The sequence below is a fragment of the Antedon mediterranea genome, chromosome 4 (genome assembly GCF_964355755.1).
Source record: "Antedon mediterranea chromosome 4, ecAntMedi1.1, whole genome shotgun sequence".
In the NCBI taxonomy this organism is placed as follows: domain Eukaryota; kingdom Metazoa; phylum Echinodermata; class Crinoidea; order Comatulida; family Antedonidae; genus Antedon; species Antedon mediterranea.
Window position 1 is genome coordinate 28518607 of NC_092673.1, and position 25231 is coordinate 28543837.

The window sequence follows — 25231 nt, forward strand, 5'->3', positions numbered from 1 at the left end:
ACTTCTGTTAATTATACTAATTGTACATGCCCTTCAGTAGGATGGTCAACCATTAGCATAATTTACTGTCTAAAGCATTTTGTTGATATTGAAATTGCATCTAGGCAGATCCAACCCTAACATTTTGGAAACTACAATGCAAACGATAGGATGTTGTCTTAAGTTTTGTGTTTAATTTCACATTTAGTCCCTCAAACCAACCCCTCCCACCTCCTCTCCCTTTCTAATTTCAAAATCCAGAATCTCTCACTGTATTAATTAATGTTATGATACCGTAGCTTTTATGTGCATTTCTTAAGTTTTTTTTGTTGTATTTTTCAGCTTCATACTGTCTCAATCTCACCTGTTTTTAGAGGTTTTTATCTTGATTATGGATATTTTAAATTCAGGTGCATGTTGTTGCCCAAAGGAATAAGCATTGATCAAGAGTAAACCATACATTATATAATTAGACTAGCATCAGACTGGAACCCTTGACCTTTTGATTATAAAGACACTGCTTTAAATCATCGAACCGTACTTCATTCAGTTTTTGTTAAAATATTCTGGTAAATTCACAATATATTTTTTTAAACGCGGCGTTAATTGCATGTGGAAATTAATGAACTCATCTTCGATATCCTGTTATCATATGTTTTATTCATTTTTTGAAGTATACTAGAAAAGAAACATATTGTTGATTAAGGCAATATAATATCTAATATTCCATTTACCACTCTAATGCAAACTCTTTCATTTGTTATTCATTTGTTATATTCATTATTAACAAAATTCAATTTGTTTTGTTGTTCCGTCGACGAGGAATTCCCACATGGGGTGCGTTGACTAAGGTGCCGCGCCAACAAGAACGTGTATTTGGTTAATGAACATCTTAATAAGGAAACAAACAGATATGTAATTTCAATATATACACAAGCTGTTAATACTGTGTAGAAAATAGGAGTCATGGTTTTTAGGTGTTGAACTTGCGAACTATCATTTGTGTGAAAACCAATTCTAATTTGAAATGGGAGTTTACAAAACTGTAAAAGTAATGAAAGTCGTTTGTAGTATAAAGAATAGATACATGGATTTTATTAATGTCATTATTATTAGATAATGAAGTAGATAAATATGCAATATCATAAGCATCATCATAACATATGTGAAGAGATTTTCAGATCGCTACAAAACTGTTTTGGAACTTTGTTTTACTTTCTGTGTTTTTTTTTCCATCAATAATTATTATTTTTATAAGTTATGAATGCATTATTATTACATTAACGTGTCTTATTTTAACAGAAAGTTTATGGAAAATATTTTTCTAAATTAGGGTTGACCCGAAAGGTAAATGTAATCTAGGATGAAAACTATAGTATACTGTATATACGCCTGTACAACATATTATACAGTAACAACAATGGCATTGTTTCAGTCCATTAGTTGGCATCAAAATACATTTTTCGTCCAATACTCATCCTAATCTCAACATCTATTATAATGTATATATCAATTATTTTCTAAGTAACCAATTAGACCACCATGGAGTATTTAATGATTAAGTACGGTATTTTAACTACTTAAGATTTTCACTTAAACCCAACCTGGTAATATTAGATTTCCTGTTGAGACTATAAGTCATACAGCGCCGTAATTGACATGTAAAATTGATTTGAAAATGATAATGATTAAAATCATTATTTTGATTGAGATAAGAGGAGCATGATAGGGTACCGTAAAGATAAACCGTTGAAAATGAACCTGCGAAAAAGTTTAAGAAAATGGGACATGGGAAGACGGAGAGAAGAAGAAAAGCTGATTGAAGGAAAAGCTGATTATAGGAAGGATAAGTAAGATAGAAAGAAGTGATGAGAGGGTGTATGAGCAGCCTTAAATGAGTGACCACTTGTAAGAGAAAGTGGACAGATTGAAGAAGCAGTGGGAGACAATTTGTATGAGAACGACGGTCAACTTAAACATTGATAATGATGTTAGTTTAGATCTTTAGTTGGTCTCCGAAACAAAAAAAGTGAATGTGTCCTCGTTTAGAACGCTGTCTCTCTCAGTTGGAGATTATCGTCTCTCGGTTTGATCTCAGTGCCTCGAGGAAGTGACTCAAGTATTGGGTTAAAAAAAGATTACCAATGTGATACACCTTGAAACTATTTCCATAAAAACTTTATGAAAACTTTAGGAAAGATGGGAAGCTGTGTTTACAATGAATAGGTGATTTGAGATAATCTTAGATGACCTGCGAAACAATACTGATGACAGATGTTTTATGTATTGTGGTATTTGCATAGATAACATATGAAATTGCAATATATTATTGGTATCAGAATATATTTTCTTTCTTTGTTTTAAGGATGTTTTAAAGAAAAAAGATAAACTAAAAGTTGGTGAAGTTTTGAAGTATTGTATGCAAGTATAGTATTAGTAGAAGAGTGAGGTTGAAAAATATAAAATAAGTTGAAAAAACATATTGGGGTGAAGAGATACAGGGTGGGGAGAAGGGGCATAACAGATAAAGGAAGGGATATGTAGCAGATACAGAACCGTGTTCATCCATGTGTATCAAAATAGGTGATTAAACAGTGGCAGATCCAGGATTTTGAAATTGGGGGAAGGGGACCAGGGCCTAGAAATGGTGAAATAAAAGGCTGAGCTTAATTTGATGTCCTATCTTTTGCATTAAATTTGTGAAATTTAGGGTGGTCTGGGCCGACTGGACCTTGGATCCACCCATGTTAAACTATATTTCTGTAGTATTTACTAGTAGTAGAACTGTGGTGTATTTTGTGAAACAAAGCTTTTTTGGTTATTTTCCTGATTGCTCACTGTGTTCCCCAAGGTATGATTATTTCTTTAAAGGTGAAAGGTGAGTGGTTACCTAGGTTATGGCTGAACGCCTAAATAAAGTTCATGGGATCATTTATTCTTACACTCTATGATCTAATGTCACATTCAATGTTCTTTGAAATCTAAAAAGTATACTGTAAAAATGATTTTTTAATAAAATATCAATTTTAGTTTATCTGTATTTCTAATTCTTTAGTAATCTATTCTCCAAAATAAAACTTTAGGATAGACAGTCAATTTATAATATCACACCTGTATGTCTCAACTACATTCATGCATTATGCAAATGACATAACACCTGTGAATAATGTCTCAACTACACTATATATGCATGAACTACATATACATTATGCAAATGACATAACACCTGTGAATAATGTCTCAACTACATAACATATACATTATGCAAATGACATAACACCTGTGAATTATGTCTCGACTACACAACATATACATTATGCAAATGACATAACACCTGTGAATTATGTTTCAACTACGCAACATATACATTATGCAAATGACATAACACCTGTGAATCATGTCTCAACTACATGACATATACATTATGCAAATGACATAGCACCTGTGAATCATGTCTCAACTACATAACATTATGCAAATGACAACACCTGTGAATCATGTCTCAACTACACAACATAACATTATGCAAATGACATAGCACCTGTGAATCATGTCTCAACTACACAACATAACATTATGCAAATGACTTAACACCTGGATCATGTCTCAACTACACAACATAACATTATGCAAATGACTTAACACCTGGATCATGTCTCAACTACACAACATAACATTATGCAAATGACTTAACACCTGGATCATGTCTCAACTACACATACACATGCATTATGCAAATAGAATCGCACCAGAAAACCTACTAAGCACTTCCCTGTTTAATAATTAATTTGTATTATTTTAAGCTTGTTATGCACCATATTGGTATTGCTATGCTGGATAATATTTAGGCTTCGTATTAGATTTCCTGTGGCGTAAACGTTTGTGTACCTATATCTAGATCATTTGTTATTTGTGACCTTACTAAAGAAATTGATAATGTGATTTCAAATAAACCAATTAACCTCAAAATCAAGGTAGTCTAATGATGTGATACTCATCATTGTTCTGTTTGTTACTCTAGCAACAAACCAGCACTAACATTACCATTTATTACTTAATAAAATTATTGTACATCTGTTTTCCAATATGAATCGTTGATATGCCTTTATATTATTATTTGTAATGATCGGAAATACATAACTCTTACTTTTACATTATGCAATTTACAAGCATAAACTGTTCCTATCACTTCAGTATGATAGCAATTCATGTAACGTAATTTCTACAGATTTAAATAATTTAATGAATAGTAGCGAAGTAGTTCTCAATAATTAATTAGAAATTTTAATTCATTTTTTCAAGAGTCTTGCATTGAAAGATGCACTAGAGATAACCAGAAATTAGAACCAAGAACCCTACAAATCTATTGAGTGCTTAGCCACTGCAACCATCATTAGATTAAAAAGACTCCTGGGATGATACTGAGATGTTAGTGCTGACCATCATTTGCCCAGATTCAATGTACTAAACGTTTTTAGGACTAGAACCAAGAACCCTACCAATCCATTACAAGTGCTTAGCCACTGCAACCATCATTAGATTACAAAGACTCCTGGGATGATACTGAGATGTTAGTGCTGACCATCATTTGCCCAGATTCAATGTACTAAACGTTTTTAGGACTAGAACCAAGAACCCTACCAATCCATTACAAGTGCTTAGCCACTGCAACCATCATTAGATTACAAAGACTCCTGGGATGATACTGAGATGTTAGCGCTGACCATCATTTGCCCAGATTCAATGTACTAAACGTTTTTAGGACTAGAACCAAGAACCCTACCAATCCATTACAAGTGCTTAGCCACTGCAACCATCATTAAATTAAAAAGACTCCTGGTATGATATTGTGATGTTAGTGCTGACCATCATTTGCCCAGATTCAATGTACTAGTTGTTTTTAGGACTAGAATCCAGAACCCTACAAACCTATTACGAGTACTTAGCCACTGCAACCATCATTAAATTAAAAAGACTCCTGGGATGATATTGTGATCCAGACCATCATTTGCCCAGATTCATTTCTTATGATACCATCATTTGCCCAGATTCATTTCTTATGATTAGGAAAGAGTTTGATTATGATAAATTAAAATGAAAGATGAAGATTGATTTTATGATTAAATGCAGGTCACTTCATCCATTGATACCAACCAAGTTTAGCCTTTTATCGTATATCTCTATGAAAATCAATAACCAACTTTGGATCCATGCATCATAAAGGTCTTTAAGTATAGGTATTATGTACTAAAATATAATGAGTCTGGCAAAATGATGGTTGAATTCCAGTACGCTAAGTGCTTGTCTATAAAAATTTCAGAAGTCATTCTTACAAAATGTAGTTCTACAAAATGTCAAACAGTAAGTTCTTTAGTAAATCATATTTCTTATTCTACATGCTTAACTGAGTATTGGCGGTAGTAATGTTCTATTTAAATACTGTACCACTGTAAATGAGTAAATGTCATGGTTGCACAATTTGTTGATTGTGTGTTTTTTTTTAGTAATATAGAAAAATATTTCCCTGAATTTTACTAAGAAAGGTCAACATAAAAATGGAATTTAAATAAAAAAGGGCGAATGTCATTTTTTAAATCAATACATTACTGAGAAAGTATAAATTGTAAAATGTATTTTATTGCCCGAGGAAGTGACTTAACTTGCCAATTAATATGAGAGGCAGTAATAACACGCTGTTAACAAGATTGTAATATTCGTACTCACTGCCCGTTCTACTTCTTAAAGCCTTCAGGATTTCTTACTTAGAAGATGAGATTTTGCTTATTTTGTGAATTCAGGCAGAATTAAAGTTATATATACTGGAAATGGGGCCAACATTAGGATCAAGTTATTTGTTTTAAAGATGTAAATGTAATAGGTGTACTTTCTAAAATTAATTTCTGCTAATTAAATTACTATAGTTTGAAATTTTGATGTGTGTTTGTATGTGTAAATGTTCCTTAATTTGGAAGGATGTCGCATCCAATGTATTTTATGTAAGCTGCTTTCCCAGACTCCAAAACGATTTACATAATTATAAGTTGTAACAATAAAAATGATGTGAATCTTTTTATGTGATACATCCGGGTGTTACAGTATGTTGAATTAATATTAATTTGAGTAGTTACTCATATTACATTGAGTAGTTACTCATAATATTACATTGAGTAGTTACTCATAATATTACATTGAGTAGTTACTCATAATATTCCAGATAATTAGGAAGAAATCTAGGCCAACAAAATATCTGAAATATACAGACAGACAAACAGGCAGACAAGATGTATGGTATCCATCTAATTACATTGATTATACAAATTTAGTTACAAATTGTTGTGGCTTGTTCCAATAAAGAACGGTGTTATTTACAATCTAAACGCTTCGCATCGTTGCTCTCGATGCGTGAAGCACAAACACCTTTGTTGTTGATTGATAAAATTCATACTCTTGTTTGATAATTATGTGTATTGTGTGTTAGGTGCATGGATGTATTGAGGTGGGTGGCGACACCCACCTTTGAAGTATCTCACCCAGTCTAATTCAAAGCGATTGCAGCCAGTGATATTGTAAGGCTGTCCAACAGCACATGACCCACCTCTTGGACTTCTTTAGCTACATCCTTATCAGTGATGTAGCCACAAGAAATAAAGTGGTCTGGTTTTCGCAAGAAAGAGGAACAATCTCTGTTCAAGCCACTAAGTTGTCAAAAGCCTCTGTGAAAAGTTATCAGGTTGAAACCTTACCAACTGTACTGGTGGCTACACCCTATATAATTCAATCCAATATCTTTATTTATCCCTCATGGGGACATTTTAGAAGGCTCATTGTCATTAGTATCATTTTGCTCTCAATATGCCAACAATTTAGACACTTGTTTTATAGACTAATGAATGAATTAATTACAGTATCCATTTGTTTTCAAGTGGAGCATTAATTGTTCTAAATATGACTAAATTACGTAGTTGTTCATTGATATATGTGTTTCTACACACTTGTTGATCTACTTTTCATTGCTGCAAATATTTACATTTATTAAATTTGTATTATATTTTATTTATTAACACTCATACAGGCCTTGTCTTTTGCAAATTATAGGTGTGCTACAAATTGCACTCCTCAATACATTCAGGGGTGCTGTAGGTGTGCTGTTTGTATTTTGGTGTGTAGAAGTACCAAAAAAATTAAGCGTGTTGTAAATCACACTCCTCAAGGGCCGTTTAGGAGTGTGTTAGGTTAGTGATGGCACTCGCTCGCCTTAAAAGACAAGGCCTGCTCATAAGGACCAAGACTAGCCAGTGTCTGTATCAGTAAACGTATAAACCATTTTTAAAAAGAATTGAAAAATACTTATCAATTTAGTATACTATTAAATTATACTTTTTTGTTCTTTTTTCCCCTTAAAACGTCACCTCTTTGATAATATAATAATTATTATTTTTAATATTATTTTTTCATCTTGTTTTCTACATTTTTAAACGTTTTCTTTATCTCTGTTTAAAGGTATGTAAGTTAAATTGTCAATGTTATATTCGCCTAGATGAGTTACTCAACAAGGAATTGTATTGTTTATTTCTGTTCTTTGTTTAGCATTATCTTTCCAATTTTATTGATCACATCAGGAGCGCTTTGAATTGATTATTTCCCTTGTTTTTATAACGGCAGGTGCTAAATACTTTTGTTTTCAAACTTGTTGAACAAAAGTTGAATAAGAGGTGAACCGTAAATGAATGAAGTGGGCCCTCTATGTTTATTTCTATTTGGCTCACTTGGTTTTTTTCATTTTATTTTAGCTATGGTTGCCAAAAAAGCTAATTTTCCAAACCATGCTAGGATTTATACATATTATGCATTTGTCATCAAATTGTTATGCGCTAGGCTAGTTGGGCCTATTTAACATCAATTCAGCTGCTGATATCGATGTTTGAAAAGGGAGAACTTCAGAAAAAGGGTGGGTTCATTTGAACCCTAAACACACCTGGCGACGGGCTTGTATTGCATAAAGTGATGTCTCTTATTTTGTGTGTCATTTTGTTTGAAAGAGAAACAATACAATTCAGATGTGATAAAATAATCTTTGTCAGATCAGATTCTTTCATTGACAATAAATATATTTGTTGTCAATTGTTCAATTTGTAAAATCACTGATAAAAATGCATATTGTATGTCTTTAGGTGGCAGCAGACTGTTTATTTGTGTCATCATAAAATGCCTTGGCCTCTTCATCCAATGATACCAATTGTTTCCTGTTGCCATGGTGAATTGCAATGTGATTCATTTCAGTGAGCTTTATGTAGTGTAATTTGATTTTATTTTAAGCCCCAATTCACACTTTCAAATTAATCTACTGCATAAAAACAAAGTTTGTGACAAGGAAATTGTCTGTTTTGACGCAAATCTTGATCAATTGATCCCATATCCTGTTGCATTTAATATCTATAGTCATTGTTATTGTTTTTTCTCGGAGAAAAAGATTATAAATCATATATGTAGATCATAATTCTAATTTGAGATCTACATATTATTTTTATATTATGTATCATCACTTATTTTATATGGAATTTTCTCCATGTTTATATACCAAAAAGACAATAAAAAACACATTCATAATACTACTATATTTTCATTATTATATTTTCATTATTATATTTTTCACATTCATAATATACTATATTTTCATTTAACTATACTCTATTTTTCTACATTTCGGCTACTAGCATCAGTAGCCTTGTTCACATAAGTGACATGTTAATTAATTGTTTTCATCACTCATTGTGACTCAGATGAATTTTCTTCAAATACAAATTATGTAGAAAATGTTTAAAAAACACAAATTTTGTAAACATCAATTTGTGGAAGATGCAATTGTTAATTTCTTGGTGAATTGTTTTCTCTTTTTATTGTATATGCCTGTACTACTATCCAAAATAAAAAAGAATGGATGAATAATAACAGTATGTCTAATAGTATTAAAATCAATACATACACATATCAAAGCCTTGATGTTGTTTACTTAAATTGTAAACCAGCATTTCTTGTGTATGACTTGTCTGTCTACCTGAAGTGGCTATTGTTACATTCAGAATCATAACAGCTTCCTATTGGCTGGTAAACAGGTCATGGTTCACCTATTCTTGTTTACAGGTCATTCAAGGTTAAATTTGATTGGTCCTTAGTTTTAGCTTTTCTCAGTAGCAGATCAGTGATTGAATAGGCCTAAGTTTTTTGTTATTTTGTCAAGAACATTTCTACTTCAACAACGTGGATAACAGAGGCTTCACTGTTTAGCATGGATAATCTGTAAAACTTGGATTATTTTTGGATAATGTTTTAGTCTCTTGTGGTTCATGACACAATTACTGACGTTGTGTCGTATTTAGAAACCAGTCATTTACTGTCACAATCGGAAAATATTCGTTCATCATTGGAATAATATTAACGGTCATCAACAAGTGATTTGATTATCAATAATTTCAGGATTTTATTTTCTCCGATTATTTGAAATGTTTTTATTCATAATTTGTAATTAACGGTCATCATGACTTATAAGGAATATAGGCCCAGAGTGCGGCCAGGTCGTAGGTCAAGTAAGCGTAGGCCAATCAGCAGGCATGGGCATAAGTCAAGTAGTTTGTTCTGGTGTCTTCGGCCTTCTAGTCCGACGAAGGGTTAGTATTTTATTCAGTTTATTTGATAAAAAGTGAACGGCAGACAGTAGACATGTATAGTATGGGTTTACTTACTGTAGTAGGCATATCACTACCATATTTAGGCATATCACTACCATATTTAGGCATATCACTACCATATTTGGGCACATTTTTTTTGGTCAAACTACAGTAGTTTGACAGTGGAGACATAGCAGTTTAAGAATATAAAATAAATTGAATTCCTTATCTTCACTATTACCATTAGACCATTTCTAAATATTTTAAAACTGATTGTCATTGCAATGTCATAGGCATGAAACAGGATCTAGAAATTATAATAAAAATTAAAATTATTTGTGGTTGAGGGTCTTTAAAATGAAAGTCAAATATTCACACCTGTCACACTAACCTAAATACCGACCGCAAAATAATTCATACATTTATTTTATACTTATATCATATTTGGTGTTGTAATGTCCTTTTTAAATTGTTCTATATTTGTGATGTTGGCATGTACAGTACTTGTAACATGTCGTTTAAAAAAAAACCTCCCAGCTACCTACCTACATTACCTTCTGCGACTGATGCCCTGCTGCCGATACCGGGGAAGATGAGTAAGCCTGTTGTATAAACATAATTAAATTTTATCTATTTTAATTTTTATTATTTTTCATAGATAAATAATAATAATAATAATAATACCACATTTATATAGCGCCCTTTTCATGAGTAATCATGCTCAAAGGCGCTTTACAAGCATTATTACCCCAGTATTTTTTGGGATCAAACACGTATGGAAACATACTCCCATAATGCAGCCGGTAACCAGCGCAAAGTTGTGTCTAGATCTAACCGGGTACCCATTTATACACCTGGGTGGAGAGAGGCAACGTAAGTAAAGTATCTTGCCTACGGATACAAGCAATGCGGCGAGAGTTGGATTCGAACCTAGGTCTGACGATCGGTAGTCCAACGTCCAACAAACTGCGCCACACGCCCTTATAAAGAAGTTAAAATACGGCAATGATCTTGAAAATTAATAAATGTCGATTGAACTTCCAAATATTATTTTGCGGCTTGATTGTAAAGGTGTGACTTGACTTCCTATAAATAAATAACAATAATCGCATTGTTGTCAAGGATATCCTCGTTAAGCACTTGACTCAGATGGGTGAGGTGGGATTACAATGAAAAATAAAGTACAAAAACTTTTTCTCATTTATATATGATTACAGTAGAATTTCATCTTATATTATTTACAGTGTTGTAGCCACAAGAAATAAAGTGGTTCGGTTTTCGTAAGAAATGGGAACAATCTCTGTTCCAGCCACTTGGTTGTCAAAGGCCTCTGTGAAAAAGTGGTCAGGTTATCAACCATACTGGTGGCTAAGGCCCGGTTAAATCTTTCAAAAAACAATTCTGTTCTGTCTATATTTATCACCAGTAGCCATTTTCGTCCATTGTGTCCACTTTTCTTTGTTTTAACTTTTCCTGGAAAGATACATGAGTAATATCACAAAAAACATTCTGAAACCTTTTGTGTTTTATCCATAATTGACATTATATTCATGTGAGTGGACAATGGTGATTATTTGTACTGTATCTTACATAAGTGACTAATGAGTCATCATGTAAAGGAAACCATTGTTTACAATCTGCTGGAGTAAACAATCCTCTGAAATGAATTTGAAAACTAAATTAACCGGATGTATACATACATGGAGAGGAACAAATATAGTACAAAGTTGAAGTTTATATTACTTTACATTCATGTCAAAGTGTGCTGGTGCAAAATGTTTCCTTTATTCTGAAAGTTTGGTATTCAGGACAGTGGTAAGAATTTGACGATGAACTCTGAGAAAATGAGATTTTCCGGTTTTCAAGAGTCCACTTTTGAGAGAGTCTGTGATTGTAACACATGTACGCCATAAACATACAATTCTTTTGCAAATATTGTACAGTACAGTAGATATGAAAAAGTATACAGTAATCACTATACGAGAATATTTTAGTTGTAATTTCTATTTGCGGTAAAGGTCTGTTTAATTTTTGTTAAATTTCACTCATGCTTCCTCGCTCACGATTACGTTTCAGTGTCAGTTATTGTTAATTAATTATTGTATAATTTTAGTTTAGGTGGAAAATTAATTTTTAACTTTAACAACAACTCTGATGTCATAAACTATTTTGACCTTGACAAAAACAATTATTTACATAGGGCAAACCAATCCTAAGATTTAGATTAGATTTTTGTGATAAGTACAATGCATCCGGTAGTTGTATTATGACGTTTGTTTACAATTCTTTAAAAGTGACAGAATATTTACTATTAGGAAAATAATATTGGAAATTTACAGTGCCTACGTATTGGAAAAAAATAAAAAAATTAGTTTTGAGAGAAGAGAACTATTAAATATAAATTATTAAATATCATAAATTTAAATTTAATTATATCCCACTTTCATTTTGAAATCTGAGGAAAGTACTTGACCAATTTTGCTTTTTTGCTAATTTTATTTTGTGCAAAATATCCATTATTGTAATTTGTTCAGTAATTGTATCATAATATCCCAGAAATAGTAAGCAACAATAGAGAGAAATGGCGAACCGCGATGACGTCACTCAAATTTCACCGAGTGGGTATAGATTGTAAACAAACCATTTCGCCACATGTTTTTGTATGGGAAATTCCGATGGGTTGAGTTAAAAAAGTAGGTAGAAAAGAACGTTTAAAACACACATAATAGCAGTATCTTTTTTTTTTTGCAACCCCTTAACAATTTTAATGTTATATGGGCAAATCTTAACATATTTTATTTTAATTTGGATTGAATTAAGACGCGTTTTTGTTATATACTGTACCCAGCTCTAGGCCCTAGATAGTTGGCCTGTATATGCTGTAGTACCTCGAGTACTCGAGCCTAGCACGGATTATCGGTTATTATAATAATAATAATAACTAGATTTGAACTCGTCACTACGGACGAGTTAGGTTATCCGCAGCGCAAAAGCCACGTGCACGTCATACGTTAGAATATTGCGCGCAGAAAAACGATTATGCCATTGAAAAAAATCTTAGTGCGCTCTCTATTTTGCGTCACGTCAAAGTGTATACGGTATACGCTATATACTGTATACGTACTACATACAGTTCAGAATAGGTGAAAATAATTGACCAAAGTTATTGACGATTTTGCACATGATGACGTAATAACAAATTTTTAAAATTGTGAATCATGCGAAAGATAATTGATTGACCTAGACAATATAGAGAAATGGAGGGAAATGAAATACGGATAAGTGGAGATGCGCTCTATTAAATATGATGAGCTATGACGAAAGAGACAAAAATCCTATATTTGATATTCGAGTGGCCATACGATGACGTCACAATGTTCGGTTAGCTTAATCGATGCATGATTCTATATCTACAACTCATCTTCTTTCAGAATTTGTAAAAAAAAATAAAATTCACCATGTAGTTTAAAATCTATGACTGTTCAAAAAAAGGTATAATTTTGACACAATTTTGAAATTTTTTTCAAAAACGCGCGCAAATTGTTTAATTTTACGTGCTCGTATGACGTGATTTTAAGTCGAAATTGTTTGAAAGTTGGTAAAATTACTAGAGAAGGCTGAAAAAACAAAAATCAAGGAAAAAAAATATGTTTTTGCGCTGCGTGCGCACGCGCGCGTAAAAATATTGCCTACGCGTCGGAATTTTTGAAATGCTCAAAATGACATGAAACGCGTAGAAAGTTGATTAGAAATGAATTTAGCGCATTTTGAAATTTTGAACGCGCGTGCACGCGTAACTTTATTGAAACATGCCATTTTTAATCCATAGAAAGTTTGCGCAAAATATGACTTAAATTTTTACCAAGTTTCAATAGAAAATGACTTTTGGTTTTTAATCTATGATCAATCATTGAAATTCATAAAATCGCGCGTAACTTGCGCTGCGCAACTCCGAAATCACCGAAAAGCTTGGCTGCACATCTACAGTTATAGGTCAATCTTATGACAAAGTTATGCAATTTTATGTCAGCAAGAATTAGAGATACGCTGCGAACAAAATTCGGGGAAAGAAAGAAGAATATCGAAAAAAAAAAAAAAAAAAAAAAAGATCCTGACAATAACAAGAGGTTATCCGCCAAGAGCGGATAACCAATAATCATAATAATAATAATATTGGAAATTCGTTATTGCATACTGTACTACTACTACTACTACTTTAGCTAGGGTGCTGCTAGGCCTCTCCTAGCTAGGTAGTAAGACTAAATAGAGCATCTCTAGTAGATGTAGGCCTAGCATTAGTTTCAGCTTGACAACTGCCATTTTGTTATGTGGCTAGTGATGCTTCCTTCCTGCAGGGGGCTATCGCCAGTAATGAATACTTGATAACACCATTCTACTATAATATTATAGGCCTAGTCTAATGTAGACCTACAGATATGAGATATTTTTAGGAATATGATTGTGAATGATGGATGACTTTTATACATAACAAGAATTATGAGCGTTACAGCAACAACATTGGTTAGACGACGCCATATTCACGTGTATAAACATAGGAAATGTGCCGCCCTCAACGGTTTGTTATGATTTTATACCCACTCGGATTTTAGACGCCGGTTCGCCATTTCTCTCTATTGGCAAATAGTTTACAATGGCAACAATATTACCTGTAATAATTGCAATATTGCCTAATAAACTCCTTTTATGTGTCTTAAATTTTCTGTTTTTACTGTGATTATTATGTTGTTTTAATATAAGTTGTTTTATTCAACTGTAATACAGTACAGTATACTGTAGTATGTTTCACTGTTGTGAGTGTGTGTGTACATTGAAATTTCAACTGGTGATCATAAATCAAAATGTACAATAGCGCCCTCTCTAGTAGTGACTCATTCAGTGACTCAGTGTCCACACTAAAATGTTATTGAAATTGAACAGCAACTAATAATATACAATTAAGCTGATGACAAATCAACAAAAGCACCTGCCTTAGATATTGTTATTCATTTTAACAACAATATTGATTAAAATAATTGGACCACACCTATGCTTGTGTGAAGTCTTGTCATTGTAAGAAAAGATTGAGTCTGAAAGAAACGCATTTTATATATTATGTTGTGAGAAATGTCTTGCGCTGTCATTTTCATGTTTGTAGGCCGTGTTGATGAGCCAGGTAGGTACATTAACAAATTTGGGATAATAAATATTTCATACAGATATTTTAAAATGAAATGCTGTACAGTACATACAGTAAGAAAAATATATTATGTTGTTTATTATAAATACATTATTTAGGTGGATGAATTAAACTGTTCCCCAGTTATCAGTGATGGTGTATCCCCATACTCCGGTTTGGGTGCTACTGTAGCTTGGTGTTTTTGTCTTTTTGTTCTCTTCATTTTGTTTTCCACTTTTTCTCTTTATTGTCGAGCGCATAGAGACTTTTATTTATTATGTATAAATTATTTTAATACATATTATTTTTTATTTTTTTATTTGTTTATTTGCGCTATATAATTATAAATCTACTTATTATTATTACTATAAAATATACTACCTACATAGTCTATGCATAAGGCTTGGTTCCCACTAGAACACCACAAGGACGTATACGAACACAAATAATTTGACCAATTATAAGCGATGGATCATGCATGTTCAGCATCCTTGCGTTGTTTTCCTAGTGGGAAACAAGGTTTATGAAGTCTACTGTTCCATGGGTACAGTAGTAAGTGTGAATCTACAGTATTCTGAAGGGTACAGTACTGTACAAGACAAGGTGTAAGAACATGACTAGATTACATTCCCCTTGCAATTCCATACCTAATGCAATTACTTGATGTAACAGATCCATATTACAGATATTCTATATTCAAATTAAGTATATACCCCAAAAGTGAAAACAGGTTTTAAACCCTGATTCTATTTGGGAATTCTTTAGCAATGATGTAGGTAATCTTTAAAGCACAACCTCTGTTTAAGGGGGTGAGTTGTGGGCTTAATGTTGCCTGTAAAATTAAGTTTTGAGTGTATCGTTACCTGGCACTAACATCATATCTGTTTTATATGAGTCACGTTTTTAGCCGTTTGCCGTTGCTAACTTTATTCAACATTTTGTGTCGGGATCAGACATGAAAGATGAAACTAGCATAATCGATGACTTGTAGAGATTCCCGAAGGAGTACACGATGGACTTAGTCAATTTCCATAATGTAATAGCGTGGCTTCGTCACGTTTTGTAAACAGACAATATTTTATTTATTGTTTTTTTAGTTTATACTTATTTTTGTCTATTTGACATGATACTGTAATATACTGAGGTTAAAAGATTTTATTGAACCATGTTTAATATATAATTAATTCGCTTGTAATTTCTTGTATTATGAACTGGATAAAAAAAAAAAATCATACAGTACAGTTCTGTATTACAGGTATACACTCACACTGGATTATATGTTTATTTATTTTATAAAAAATGCTAATTTATTTATTTTTTAAAAAAATATGTTCAATGGGTACAGTAGCCTGGTTTACTCTGTAGTCATTGCCACAATTTACTTACAAAAAAGCATGATGTCCTATTATTTTAGTAAAGCTCTGTCTACAATATCACACTTTATGTGGAAACAAAATGTGATGAGCCCATGGACACGATGACAACTTATCACTACCATATTTAGGCACATCACAATAGTTTGATAGTGTAGACAGAGCTTTAGTCTGTAACGTAAAAGGGTGAAAGTTCACAATGGAAGATTTAAATCCAGGTTTTTGTAGAGTTCTAGGCCAATGCCATCTTGTTGACAGCTTTTTCCTGCTCTGATGCTAACATTGGCTTTCCTTGGAAATAAGTGAGGTTTTACACGGTTTAAACACTGCAATAAAAGCAGCTGTTTTCCTGTTGCCCTGTCTTTAATGTTACTAGGAGCGCATAATGGTTTTATACGGCTTAAACGCTGCAATGAGGGCAGCTGTTTTCCCGTCGACCGGTCTTAATGTTATAGGAGCAAATGATTCAGATCAAGTCATTATGGTCAAAAGAAAATGTTCACGTACTGTAAAGAAAAACATTTGAATTTGAACAATTGAATTTATCAAATTTATATCCAGAATATGTCAAAGATTTGTAGGCCAAATTCAGTTTTTCTAGTTGGAAAAAAAATTCTCAATAAAGAAACGGATGACGTACAGTACTAATTATCAAATTAGTCTTTTCATCTGTGCCTTATTAAATTATATTTTAATGTGTTTGTTATCATGTTCCATAGACAGTATTGAGGGACAGTAAAAGTAGGTACTGTATTATCCCTCCATGTACTGTACTGGAAATTTCAGAAAATATGTAAAGTAATTAGCCTAATTAGTGTTCTGTCACCAACGTCCTTTGGATGTGGTCACATAGTACGGGTCATAATCATTAACTGCAATTATTACTGGTGTATTTTCATGTTTCCTTGGATAGTCTATTAGTTCTCTGTGGCTGCTAGCATTTTAGAATCTCATTATGACAGTACATTAAATATTGATGAGGTTAATGATTTTACCGTGCCATTTATAAGGCATTAGCGCTACATACTTATGGTATATGAGTGATTATGGGGTAATTAATGTGCTCTCGAACATGAAATGAGAAGATATAATGAACCTGCTAAAATTAGGATTTTTTGTCAAACAATGGAGGATAAATTGGTTATTTTGCGTGTTTGTCTTTTATATAATATTATGCAAGAAATGAAACACAATGCTGAAATAATAAAGTAAATTTGATATTACAACACTCATAAAAATGTTGAAGAATATCATGTGTGAATGCAGGCTAAAAGTAGATCTTACATTGTTGAAGAATATCATGTGTGAATGCAGGCTAAAAGTAGATCTTACAGTGTTGAAGAATATCATGTGTGAATGCAGGCTAAAAGTAGATCCTACAGTGTTGAAGAATATCATGTGTGAATGCAGGCTAAAGTAGATCTTACAGTGTTGAAGAATATCATGTGTGAATGCAGGCTAAAAGTAGATCTTACAGTGTTGAAGAATATTATGTGTGAATGCAGGCTAAAAGTAGATCTTATAGTGTTGAAGAATATCATGTGTGAATGCAGGCTAAAAAAGTAGATTTTACAGTACTACTGTCACTTAATTATTATGTCATGTTTATGAAAAAATGCAAAGTAGAAACCATATTGCAATTATTAAATTAACCTGGGAACGAGGTGACTAACGGCTAGGCTGCATACAAACATGTCAAGAAATACCGCACAGTTATGTTAACGTAAGGTACACACCCAATAATGGAGAATGGGGACTTTAAACGCACATGTTAAAGTGACTAGTACAGGTCCCATGAAAGCCAAGTTAAATAATATTTGTAATATAAGTTGGCGTTAATATAATCGCTTTGAATAATGTTATTTTTGATGACATCCGTTAGATTTCGTTCATTTAATAAGTAAATATAATTCGGCAGCAATGTGTATGATATTTTAATATAGTGTTGTATGTTGTTGTTAATTAAATTTAATATATCCCATAATATAACGTGAATGAATTAATTATTATTATTATTAAATTCCTGCTTACAGTGCACTAAAAACATTAGAATAAAGCTTTAAAAATATTAAAATGAAGAATAGTTTAAGACACATGTAGGCCGACTTGTTATAGGCCCTGTTTTTGCTGCATATCATCAATATACGGTATAAAAATACATATAAAAAATGTACCGTGTATATAAATACCGTATATGACACCCATTTTTGCTGCCATGAAAATATACCGTGTCTTTCTAATGTAAATTAAAATTCTGTTGACCTATGACCTATGTTATTATAATATTTTTCTTTTGAGAATGATGCTTGCAAATATTTTGATACGACTTCTCTAGAGAAATATAATGTGTTGCCTCGGCGGAGCAACTCGAGTCTTTACCTGTGCTGGTTACTTCCTTTCTGTTCGCAAATGTTTTTTTAGTTAAATGTTTAGATTTTTGGGTGTGACCTGCGCCAACATCTGCGGTTGATTTGACATCACACTCACCGTGTCTCAAAATTCATCATCACTTCAAAAATAAAACAAACTTAAGCCAATTTATTATTTTGATAATGAATAATCGTTGTTTGAGGTGACTACTGTAGGAATACTGTATGTCAACAACCATAGAGATATTATTAAATGCAACAACATAATGAATTCAAAGTGCAGTGGAGAGTTCATTAAACTTTGTGATTTTGAAGAAAAGTGGCTTAATAATCTTTGGACGCGACATTGTACGCATTTCTCTTATACAAAACACAGCATTTTCAATTACTTTTGTAGTACTGTACTGTATCATGCAATTATACATCGTTTAAAGAGGGGTTTTTTTTGCTATTTGATAGAAAATCTCTTTGGAACATTAATAGGGTAATGATCAGAACATAAATTATAATTTAATTGATTATAATAAAGAAGTTATTAGTTATTTAAAAATGTTGAGACGACTTTTGAATGTGTTTTACGGCACATTGCCAGGTCAGAGTTCCTGTATTTAGGGTTGTATGTAGTCTTTTGAGAATTAAACAATTTATTGACTTTTATTAAAAGAAGGTAATCACTAAAAAAGATAACAATATCATTTAATTAATTAGTAAAACAAGTCTGTTCCAATTTTTTTAACCTCTCGAGATTAGGTTTTTATGAATAGGCTACAGTAAATTTGGTTTATAATTATAATTTTATCGTTTTTTTTAATGGGACTATAGAAATTTGCCTTTAGTATGGGAATTGTTTTTATTTAGACCAGGAAGGAGACAAGTAATAAATGGAAATTAAGTTGTTATAAATGTGTATAAATATTGTGAAAAGTAGAACTTTTAAAATAGTATGTTGTGTTTTTAATGTTTGCAAAGGCAGGGTTTTATAACAATTTGTCATTCACATTTTCAAACTTTCAATTTCGCAAAATTTAAGAAAACGATTTACGTTTACGCAAATTTAAATTAAGCTTCATATATTTTAGGTTTTGCATCTAATTTTAAATAAATTGATTTGTTAATTTCGATAATTGAAAGCTGTTAATGAATATAAACATTAGAGATTGTGATTATCATGTCCTTGTTTTTTAATTGCTTTCCTGTGATTTGTACTTCCTAAATTAGTACACTTGATTAGTACACTTGATTAGTAGACAAAATGAGTACACTTAATTGCTCTAATACCTTATTCACCTGTATGTATGACGACACGGTTGTGGCTCATTATTTGTTAAACCACAAAATTAAAAGCAGAAGCTAGAATTTATAAAAACATGATGATCTCATTGATATCGACGTAGTTATCAAAAGTTATCAACATTGTTATCAATATTATCAAAATTACAACCATTTTATGAATTATATTTAACTTTTTTTATGTTTATCTCAATATAGCAGTTTATCAAGCTATTTATTTATTTCATAAGAGTAAGCCAGTTTATTTTCATAGTGTAGTGAATGGTTTGTTTCAGTGGGCGTGTTACTGTGATTCATTTCTTATTCTTGAGATGAACAACAATTAAACATATTCTGCAATTATAACATAGAAATTCTTATAATATAACACCTCAATTGGCAGTTTATTTTATGTGTTTTTTGTGAGAGTATTACAAACCAACTTACTTGGGAAATTACTTCTAACTTTATGATTACTAATAAATGAATACTGTACATTGTTGTCATCACAATAGCCTGTACAGTTGGTGTATAGTAAACAATGATAGAGAATGAGTAAGTTGCAGGCACTGTATTGTTTGTTTGTTTGTAGATTAATTTTATACAGGATATACAGGTATTTATTATTCAATTTATTGTATTATACTTGTTAAATAATACTATACTGTACTTTGTACTGTTCCTTTTACGGAAATAAATTAGAATGTACCATATCTATTAACTTTGAAATATTTTAACAAGAATTAAACTTTTATTAGTTTTTCCGTTTTGATTGATTATCCAGGATACGGATAGTTGTCATAAAAATATTTGAATACTTTTATTATGATGAAATACAAATTAATGCTTCGATAATTAATAATGGTAGATGACATTCTACATGGTATTTAATGGTAAATGTGTTTTTACTACAAATATGGATTTACACTTTTTAAACCATTTTGGAAATAAGGTTTCTTAGTTTTCTTCAGGAATTGTTGGTGGTCTCAAATTTAGATCTCTATCGGAAATGAATAATAGTTTTCTTGCTATAAGGATTTGTTAGTTATGAGTTCCTCATGAATTTAAAAAAAGAAACTGTATAGTATTTGTACCTTTTTTATAGTATTTGTGTTCATTTTGTTTATATATACTGTACAGTACTATACCTTTAAAAAATCTAACAGAATGATTTGACAATTTTATTGGCTACTTTTCAAGGACATAGCCCGAGGGCTGGCGTACAAATTTAGACTGACCCTTTTTATTACTCTCAACCAAGATTTAACGATATTATATCGGCGTCTAATTTTATTATTGAATACTGAAATTATGAAGTGTTATTATCGCAAATTTGTAGGAATCTAACTCTTTATTGGTATCATTTTAAGAGGAATTTTTAATGGTGAAAAAAAAATTAGATCATGATAGTTTTTCATATGAACCGTTAGTGTATATTATCTTGCATTTACCTTGCTGTGTGAGCAACTGTCATTCTACAATCCAATTAAGTACCCAATAGGAGACTGTACATGAATTGGCCAATCAGAGAGCAGTATTTGATGAGTAACTGCTTGAAGCGTTGTACGTTGGTAAAGGTTTACTACAGGAAGGCTTCAGCATAAACATTCCACCAACTCACACATCCACACACTCACGCAATGATCAAGTTTTTGGTTTAGTGGGGAGTTTATTTTAAACCATACCTTAGGATTGTATATAGGCCTAAATTTTATTTTGTGCTTTGCCGTTGATATACTTACTGTTCAAAATGGTTCAAGCATTTTTAGAGCGGTCACAGACAAGTAGAGGTAAACACATTTCATGTTATTTATTGTACAGTAGTGTAGTTGAGTTTTGTTGTAAGTGTAAGATAAAACAGAAGGCATGGGTTCAAATCTTAGTGAAGTCCTGCTTGACCAGTGGTTGAAGGCAAGGATGTTGACCACTGACTATGTCACTACATCAACTAACGAATGTTAGATTTTAACATTAAATATTTACAGCCATGTTTGGTAACAAGGTGCTTGGAGTGCTATTTCCTTTTCAACTCATCTTCAATGCATGTCGTAAAGAAATTACATTAAAGCAACAAAAAAGAAACTTGTTGATTACTCAGCAAAAAAACAATGTAGACTTTCATTCGTAAAAATATACAGTAGATTTTTGTTAACATAGGAAAAGAAAGTTTTAATACATAATGCACACAATTATATTCTATTATAATATTACCTTTGTAATCAGTTTGTCTGCATTATTTTTCCCAACTGTATTTTGATGTCTGTAGTGTTAACCTTTGATTCAGAATAATTATATTTTATATAGAAAACTCCTTTTAAAATAGAGAAAGCCATTATATGCAGTAACTTATACTGTACATACATCCATACAGTATTAGTAGTAATTTTGCTTTGGTTGTGGGATGTAGTTGTGTACTACATATTTTGGCAGTTTTGAGGCCATTTTATTTTTAATCCTGTACTCAGCTATCCCAAATTTGTTTATTTAATCCAGTATAATATGTTATGAATATTTGATATGGAGGTTACATCAAACAATACACAGTTTTTTGTCCTGAATATATCAATATGGTATTATAATAAGCATGAACTGAATTATTGATTACAATTATCTTATTTATACTGGCAGAATAAAGTACATAAAAAGAACCGCTTGTACTTTATAGACGGCCCACTTATTCCTAGTCTGACAAACCGGAGGTTTGCGCAGCTTTTTTTGTTGTTTGCGCTGTGAAATCAGTAATTTTCCCAAAAAATGAAGTTTTTAACCCAAAAAAAGGCAAACTTAAAGGAATTTCAAATTTTTTTTCCCATAAATTGTCTCCCTATATAGTTCTAGTTGTGTTCTAATCAATAATAATTGTTTTGAAGGAGGTTTGCGCAGCTTTTTTTGGTGTTTGCGCAGTTTAGCAATACCCGTATTTTCCCTTGCTTTTTTCCCCCAATCCAATCCAATTTTTGGTCATTAAGACAATAATACAACTGAAGTATTTTCCCTTGCTTTTTCCCCCAATCCAATCCAATTTTTGGTCATTAAGACAATAATACAACTGAAGTATTTTTCCCCCAATCCAATCCAATTTTTGGTCATTAAGACAATAATACAACTGAAGTATTTTTCCCTTGCTTTTTCTCCCAATCCAATCCAATTTTTGGTCATTAAGACAATAATACAACTGAAGTATTTTTCCCTTGCTTTTTTCCCCCAATCCAATTTTTTGACAAATTTAATAACTATTAAATTTTGAGGTCATTCCCTGTCAACATTAAAATAATATCAGTAAATTGCTGTTGATATTGATAAATTTAAAGTGCCGTAAACCTATTATTGATCGATTATGGCGGCATAACGAAGCATTTCAATTGACCGCGGTTTGTCACGGCGACATAATACACCTGAAGATATTGAGGATGCCGACTTCACCTGAAAGAAAGAACTCAGCTTGTAACCACATCCTGTCAATGTTAAACTCATCAACCCAACATAATTAATTCAGAGACACAAGTGATTGCACAGTACTGTTATTGCAAAATAGATTTGGTATACAAATTGTGGTGGTGGCCTTTAGGCTTGGGAAAGTACATTAATGGTTTGTACTATACATAGTGCAGTATTGTGTTGGCTTTATGAATAAAGAAGAGAAATCGCAAACAATTATAAATCTACGTAGTGTACATAGTAATATGAACATTTAAATAAAAAGAGAACTTTTATTATTACCTAATGTACAGTACATTATAAATATTCTCATTTTTAAAACTAAATCATTTTTGTGGGAAAAAAACGTGTGTAATTTGTCAATTTTTGTTTGAAATATTGTTAAAGCTGATGTTTGTATTTGAACACAATTTGAATATTTAATTTAAATTTTCGTTATTTTTGTATTTTTCAGAAATTGCCTATCATGAGGTTGAAGGTCCCAGAACAAGAGCAAGAAGAAAAAGTGTTCCAAATTCACCGGTGCAACTAGCAGATGAACCATCATCACATAGAATACAGGTGAGGAGGAGGAGGACACAAAATTATTTTCACACACACCTTTTAATATTATTTTTAAAGATGATGATAAATGATGAAAAGCGAATGTAAAATCATTATATCCATGTACAGTAGTTAATAGTAGTAATACTACTCACCATCATAATCTATTTACAGTATCAAGATACAGTATAAAACCGTAAGTTCTGTCTACTTTATATGACAACAAAATATAATGTGCCCATATATAGACATGAATGATGATGTCATTACTACCATATTTGAGAACACTTTTGATAATGTACAGTAGACAGCTTTAAAGTATACTGTACTGTACAAAGATTTATGATCTGAACAATATAATTAGTAGTACTAGTAGTACACATTATAAACAGTGTTGTATACTGGAGGTACTGTAATGTGTGCCACACAGTATTATTACAGTATTCACTGTATTATTTACTGTGCATGCGTCAGTCATCATCAATCATTAAGTGCGTTTATCAATAAATCTGGAATATTAATCTGTAGCATCAAGTTTACAACCACTTACAGACATTTTGACATTTAATAAGACGACTTGTTAGTTTCGCTATTTTGTTTTCATTTGTAAACCGTGGTATACGCAGTACAGTAGGTGCCATTAATTACCCAAACTGTATCTATGCGGCATCGCTGTACTTGATGACAGCTATATTTTGGGACTGTTTAATATTTATGTCAAATATGGTAACATTTACCACTCTAAAATGCGATAAATAACTAGTAATTCTCACTTAACATTTACAAGCGTAGGAAATGAACCCAATGAGTAACATATCATGGTATTTATAATGTTTATGTTATTTTAATTGATTGATTTATCTGTCAAAATGTTTATTTAGGGGTATTGGTCCCATTTCCTTACCTGAATCATCACCAAACAACCTTCAGACTTCCCCCAGTATTCTTAAATTTGTGTTTCTTTTTCTGCTACAGACTTTATTTGCTCAAAATTAATCTTAATTAGGTCTCATATTACAAAATATAAAGTAGAAGTCCGTTTAATTAGGTATACCTTGTTCAGAACCCTACAAAGTGTCCCTTAATAGAGGTGTCCCCTTAATAGGGGTGTCCCCTTAATAGGGGTGTCCCCTTAATAGGGGTTTCCCCTGAATAGTAGTTGGCCATAGTGTATTGTTGATTTTTTTTTGTATCTGTTAAGTTACTGTTTATGAATGTACTGCTCTGAAATAAAAGAAATTAATTTGTTTCTCATACAGTTTACAGGAAAGTGTCCCCTTATAGGGGTGTCCTCTTCAAAGGGATGTCCTCTTTAAAGGGATGTCCCCCTTCAAAGGGATGTCCCCCTTCAAAGGGATGTCCCCCTTCAAAGGGATGTGTCCCAAATGATGGGTTCTTAGCTACTGTACAGTACAAATA

At 32.0% G+C, this 25231-nt stretch overlaps 1 protein-coding gene across 6 annotated transcripts in view; it reads left to right on the forward strand.

Moving 5' to 3' along the window:
• LOC140047158 (uncharacterized) overlaps positions 1–25231 on the forward strand; it is a 149405-nt gene that overhangs the window by 102647 nt on the left and 21527 nt on the right. For 3 of the 6 annotated variants that reach the window (XM_072092004.1, XM_072092005.1, XM_072092003.1), the window contains one exon: positions 23724–23830. In XM_072092004.1, the coding sequence (XP_071948105.1) occupies positions 23724–23830 (107 nt within the window). Of the gene's footprint in view, positions 1–9047; positions 9645–14573; positions 14818–21012; positions 21622–23723; positions 23831–25231 lie in introns of those variants that run through there. The other 3 variants (XM_072092006.1, XM_072092007.1, XM_072092008.1) reach the window with 3 other exon arrangements.